We start from the raw sequence: 6656 nt of genomic DNA, 5'->3' as shown, positions 1-6656 counted from the left end.
GGGGGCGGCCCGTCTGCCCCGCGCCTCCGGGGGAGGCAAAGCCAGGAGAGCCCCGAAACGACTGAGGGGGCGAAGGGCCCCGGATTTGCGCGGTTTCACCCAAATCCCGTCCTGGGGGAGCGCTGGGGGCGGTCGCTGGGGCACGAAGCCCCTGTGCTGCTTCGAGCTGCTGCTGGGCGGTGGTGGCAGCTCGGGGTGCGTGCTGGGGTTTCTAACCCAGTCTGTTTGGGGAACGTTTGGTGTGTTTTTGTCAAAAAGAGTTTGGGAGCATTTCATGGCGCAAACCCCACGAGGCCGTAGGTGCGAGGTGGCAGCTATAATGGCATTCGTGGCAAGTCGGAGACTGGTTGGGCAACAAGCTCGCTCTGCCTCTCCCGCTGCATTGGGTGAGCAAATACACCAGTACTGGTGTCAGGTCAGATAAAACTCATTCTCCTCTTTTTTTCCCCCAGGTCAGAGTCCCAGTGCCGTGGAGGATATGCTGGATGTAGAGAACAAGCGTATGGCAGACAGCCTGGCCAACAAGGTCACCAGGCTGAAGTCGGTGAGTTGGCGAGTTCACACCAGGTGCTGCGGTGAAGGAAGGACAGGGCATCAGTTATCTAGGTTGTTCGTGCAGGGTCTTGCAGGCAATGCAAGCCTGTGGTCAATACAGAGGGCTTCCTGTCTATTAATGACTCTTAGTTGTTGGTGATATAATGGTTAACTTTCACTTGTGAAATGCCAGGGTCGGCTTTATGAATTTCCACTTTCCTTTTGAGGTTTAGCGACATCATCTAATGGGAATGATGTGGTTTTCGCGGCACTCAGGGAAGGAGTTTTAGGCACAGAGAGGAACATAAAAGCTGCACAGAGGGGTATTGCTAAGCACGCCTCCTCAGGGAAAAAAGTCACAATGAAGAGGCAGGTAAATTAGTTTTGAAAAATACACGTCTTTATGTAAGTGGTGTTCTTAAAGCTAGTTTGCTCCTACTAACATGAAATACTTTGATTTAGAGCTTATAGAAGTCAGTGACTGGCCTTGTAGAAGGTTTTTGTTGTGTCCCAGCGTTTAAATGCTCCTGTCCTATATATGACAGTTTCAGACAGTCAAGCTTTATTTTCAGTGCTTCAGAGCTGAAAAAGTTCAACAACCTGAAACCAAAATGAGAATCTTGTTTTGTTCCTCTACCGAACAAGCCTCTGTCTGTCTATGTAGGGGACAGGGAAGCAGTGGCTTGCTTTTCAATGTGCATTTCAAATTTTACCAGCACTAGGAAAGAGGTTCTCTCTACATTAAAAGTTCATTAATAACTGTTTCCTCCCTTACCCTGTGTAGCTGGCTCTGGATATCGACAAAGATGCTGACGAACAAAACCGTTACCTGGATGGCATGGTAAGGAACCAATGAAATGTAAAAAGCATGACTTTTTTGCGCTGGCTTTCAGCAGTTACCTTAACTGTGAAAGTTTAATAGCAGTTCAAAGTTAGCAGACAAAGTTAGATCCCAGTGGTCGGTTTGGCAAACCAGGAAATGTAACTAAACCTGTTTCCAGTGGACTTCTTGATATATAAACATCAGATACTTAGCAGCTGCTAGTATCGCTTTGTCGGAATGGGCGACACAGTTGGTATCTAGCACGTGGAAAGACTGATCTAGGACAGCACACTTCAGAAGTACAGCGGAGATTACCTCCTTACTGGGGTTAAAGAGCTGCCTCCTGTGGCTAATGCTGGGAGATGGGCCTGTTCCTCAGCTGCTCCTGTGATTTTTGGTATTGCTGTATAAATCTGTCAGGGTTACTTACTGTAACACCTGAAACACAGGCTACCTGTCGGAACTTTGTAGTTCACTGACGTTTTTCGAAAGAGCAAAGCTGATGCTCTGGGTCCACTCAGGTTGTTCGTTGCCCTGTTCTGTCATCTTTCTGACACACAACACCCGATAAAACCAAAATTGCTTTCCCAAGTAATCTGCCTCTAAAGCTTTGGTTGTTGATGGAAAATCACAGTGCACTGGGGAAAGGCCAGAATAGCACATTCCTGTAGCAGACAGGTTACCTGCTGAGGCTTTTTAGGAGAAAGGTAATTCGTTAACTGAATTGTGAGAGGAAGGGAGTCCAGCCCAGAGATTTGAGAAGGAGATTAGCACCATAACACTGGTGCTTGGAGAGCCTTTTCTGCATGTGCTGGATGTTGGAGAGCTGGTGCGTGGAAGCAAGAGAAACGATAATTGTATTGTTGAAACCAGTTGAGTCAAAGGTGTAAGTTCAGCTTGGGAGCTTAATAACGGTGGATGCTGACAGTGTTAGAGTGTCTGAAATGGATATTTGCTCAGCCCAAAAATTAGGAGAATGGAGAATCAGAATAAACGGTGTAATGGCAAAAGACCTTAAAGGAGAAGCCCTCAATCAGCAAGAAATTGCGCTTCTGTTACAGAGAAGGTTTTGAAGCATTTCAGGAGCAACATGAGCAGAAGCTCCGAGTAGTTTGTGGATAAGGAAACCAGACCAGAAGTCAAAATGAAAATGCCTGAACTGCATTAATCTGAGAATTGTTTGCCATCCTCTGGCAGAGTGGCACATGCATGCCATCCCATGCTGAAGAAAAAACAGAACTAATGGCAAGAAATTGCTCCTTTTTCTGTGCTTGTGAGCCTGCCCCGGTGTGCATTAATGGCACTAGCTTCATGTAGGGACATGTCCTTTGGATGAAGCGTTCCCTTGTAGAGTTGCTGTTAACAAGCTGTTCCAGGCAGAATAAGCTGCATGAGTACAATTGAACAGTCCAGCAGCAGGTAGTTTGACCCTGTTTTGAAAAAGGGGAGGCAGTTTGTTTTAGATTTGCAACAGACCTTCCCCTGTCTTTCTTGTTTCCCTGTTTTGAGCAAGGTGGGAATGGCACTGCTCCTGGAGCTTTCCCTGTTTTGAGCAAGGTGGGAATGGCGCTGCTCCTGGAGTCTGGGCACAGGAGGGGAAGGACCTTCTGAGAGAGATGGGCAGCTACTGTGCAGCTCCCTGTGCAAATGTTTTTTAGCCAGGAAGTGGGAGATTCTTCAGAGATATCTTCATCTGTTTGTAATGCCTCCATCTTAATTTTCTTTCTCATTCAGGATTCAGATTTTATGAGTGTGACTGGCCTGCTAACCGGCAGCGTGAAGCGTTTCTCCACCATGACGCGGTCCGGGAGGGATAATCGCCAGTTGCTCTGTTCTGTTTCAGTTTTTTTTTGTTGTTTTCTTCATCCTCTACTATCTTGTGTCCAAAGCAGGGACTTGAGCTTGTTGTTTTGCAAGTTTTACAGAACAAAAAACACAACGATTGACAGACTTGTTGAACGCCTTTCTCAGTTTACCCTGTGGTGGAGTCTTTGAGATGTTCCAGACAGACCTTCCAAATAACTTTTCTTTCCACCAGCTTCTTCTCATGGCTGGTCTCAGACATCTCTTTATAAAATGAGTATGTTTGATTCTAAACGGATTTTCATGTATAACACGATTTTGATGTTGTTAAATGCTTGCGCCTTTATCTCTTGCCTTGCTGTCCATGTCTTGCGGCCTATTTTTAAGGGCCACTTTTGTGTTGCCTCCATTACTGATACTCAGTACTAGGCTTGTGAGGAGATGTGGCTGACAAATCCAGAGACTGTCGATACTCAGAAGTTTAATAAACCAGCCAAGCTTTGGAAGTTGTCGAGTTTAGGGTGCTGATTTATGAGATTTGGAAGTATGAATGTGTGACTTACATTCCAGTGTGGCCTCTCAGCTGATACCTGGTCTCAGTTTCCTCTTGGCTTGGAGACCTGTTAATATCCTTGGTGTCCCTGGATTGAAATGAAATCTCTACTGCTTTGAAATGAAACTAGCAGTAGATCTGGACCCTGATACTCTCTAACTGTTGCAGTGAAGAGTTGCAGAGGAGCAAGACTTTATTTAAATGCTAGCTTGGTCGTCTTTATCATCCTTCTGGGTAAAGCTGGGGATGAACCCTGCCAGAAAGGAGGGCCAAAGTCCGTAAGCCACCTTGATTTACACACGTAGAGTATCTTCCAGTACCTTCCCACACACTTGCAAATGCACTCCCTTAAACTATTAAATCAGCGTAAAGAAAATCTGATGGCAAAAGGTCCAGTTAATTTCAGTTATTATGGTACCCTGGTATTAGAGCATTTGGGGAAGATGTTGTGCAAATAAAAGCAGAGGTTGAGGTCAAGTGAGCCTCCTAAATGGTGGTGTTAGGGTGGTGATGGGAGGTCAGGGAAGGATTTGATCGGAGGGTTGATTTGTTTATTTATTCCTGTAGAAGGTAACCTAAGAAACTCTTGCTTTGCCTTTCATAGTGCTTTGGGGATCCCTGCCTGCAGTGCTCGTGTGAGATGTGTGGCAAGGCACATCCCTGCCAGTTTTGTTTACAAAGCAGTCATTCCTGATGAACGTGCAGTGCGTGCCAGATTTCCTCTCCCAAGGTGGTGCACGCAGCTCTGGGAGTGCGGTAGCTGGGAACTCCATCTTCCCTTCACCCTCCCTGCCTTTCGTTGGGCTGATCATTGGGCTGCTCACTTACGTCATGACCCCGGCTCTATTCTTCCTTAGCTGAATCATTTAAGTCTGCCTATGATTGAAGTAAGAGATCTGTAACTTTAAAAACACTGTGCCTGTTGGGAGAAAGAAAAAAGAATTTAAAATAAAACGCTCTTTGTCTCTTCAGACAAACCTCTGGTTTTGCCTGTTGTATAAACCTTTCGCTTTCCAAAGCAGCTGAGCAGAGCCATTCTGTTTCATCTTGTCTATTTCTGTACCAATCACTCATGTGTTCTGGTTTTCCTTTCTGAAAGTCTTCGCTTATTTGCTTCTCTTATCTTCCTGTAACAACCACCTCTGCAGGACTAAAGCATTCCTCGTCTGATTTTGCAGTCTTTCTCCTCTCCAGCAAGCCCGTATTCATCAATGGCTGGATGTTTCCTTTGGCCTTCCCCTTGTACCCATTAGGAATTCCTTTGTCCTTGGACTAACCTGGGTCCAGATCTGTAAATGGGCTGCGTTGTCCTTTGTTCCAGCTGCACCAAACCGCTAACAAAATACTACCCTAACTGGATTGGGTGTCTTTTTTTTTCCACATTTGGGAAAAAATGTGCAGGGAAAGCAAGTAGAAAGGAGGCAGCAATGACTTTCTCTGGTTCTTCTTCCTGCTTCTCTGATAAGATGTGGCAGCTCCAAACTCTTTCCATTTGGAAGAATGATGGGTGAATTGATGGACTTTGTTTTGATTTTCTGAAGCAGATGACTTCTGATGAAAGGCCACTGGAACAGCCTGGTCTTCATAATGGTGGTGGTTTTGGTTTGCTTTTACTGTTGTAAATAAAGATCTGTTTTTAGAATTTTTTGCTCAAGTGTTTTTTTCCTTGTGTTTACGTGTTAGCAAGGCTAAATACCAAGATCAAATCACTCAGTTGTTCTGCTTGGACAGTAGAGAACCTGCTGCCTCAAAGGCCAATTTCAACGTTAACCCGAGAAACAGTGCATCTGCAATGAACTGAAATAGGGAGATTTGAGCAGAGCCGCCCTAGCTCAGAAGGAACAGGTCATTCATTGCTCTGCAACATCTGCCCGTGCCGTTTCAGAAGATGACTTGTATCTCCAGTATTCTCTCTGAACAAGCGATACTTCAGAAGTTGAGCTGCAGGGGGAACTGTCTTTAGTATCTTTCTGTGTTGGTCTGGGTCCTAAATGGTCCAGCTGTTAGTCCAGGTTTGACTTGGCTTTGGCCTTTCTTTGCAAAGGAAACCTTTTCTTATTTTTCATGCTTTCCTCTGATCCTTTGAATTCCTCTAGAACTCAAAAAAGGGACTTAAAAAATATATACTTAGTTAACTGCAGGAGTTTCAAACTGAAAAATTGAAGTTAAAGGTTCTTGAACCTCAAGTGAGTTGTGCCCCGCTGATTCCCGTCCTAGCGCAGCCACGCGCTTGGAGGCCGCATCTGTAGGGCTCTGTGGGCACTGCGCACTCTCCTCCTGCTCCGGGCATTTCTCCAGGCTCTTGCCTCGGGCTGCTGCTGCCTGCTTCTCCCGGCGGGTGCCCGTCTCCTGTTGGTGCAGTGTTCGCCACCATTAGGCGTTAGCATGTGGCTGGAGCAAAGGCTTCAATGCGCAAAGGAAGCTGCGTAAGCATTACCAGGCAATGAATTCCATCGGGGGGATTTATCTGCGTGTAGAGTCGCGTTTTGGGAACCGGTTATAGCACTGAAACCGTGCTCAATCCTCTGAAACTTAGAGCTGCAACATTAAGAAGTTCTTGGAAAAATGAGTTAGGACGTGTAACGTGAAGGCATGTTGCAAAAGAATCTTGCGCAGCAGCAAACGTGCTGAGGAAGTGCAAAATCTGAGAGAAGGAAGAATTCAGAATACAAGTTAATCACGACGATAGCAACACAGTAGTTGAAGGCAGCACAACGATAGGGTGCAGGATCAAATATGTAACAGCATTAGCGTTGGGATGTACTTTCGTGAAGATACCCCGCCACCCAGCCCTTCAACATTTTCTAAACATTTAGTTATTTGAGTAATTTGTTTATTTTGGTTTCAGTGCTCGCCCATAGTGCTAATATTACAATGTTTTTTCTGAGGCATAAAAATTAGAGAGAGCAGATCTTCCTCACACACACACCCAGCTCAAGGTGA

General features: G+C 45.6%; 1 protein-coding gene across 1 annotated transcript; it reads left to right on the top strand.

Moving 5' to 3' along the window:
* Positions 1 to 274: 274 nt before the first annotated feature.
* Positions 275 to 3257, top strand: BET1L (Bet1 golgi vesicular membrane trafficking protein-like). Its single transcript, XM_009577651.1, is given in 5 exon segments — positions 275 to 300; positions 460 to 544; positions 1319 to 1375; positions 3092 to 3201; positions 3203 to 3257. Coding segments are annotated over 5 exon segments (333 nt in total).
* Positions 3258 to 6656: the final 3399 nt, after the last annotated feature.

The sequence above is a fragment of the Fulmarus glacialis genome, unplaced genomic scaffold (assembly GCF_000690835.1).
Source record: "Fulmarus glacialis isolate BGI_N327 unplaced genomic scaffold, ASM69083v1 scaffold36595, whole genome shotgun sequence".
Classification (NCBI taxonomy): Eukaryota; Metazoa; Chordata; class Aves; order Procellariiformes; family Procellariidae; genus Fulmarus; species Fulmarus glacialis.
Note: the sequence above shows the minus strand (reverse complement) of the source record. Positions and strands in the feature narration are given on the sequence as shown.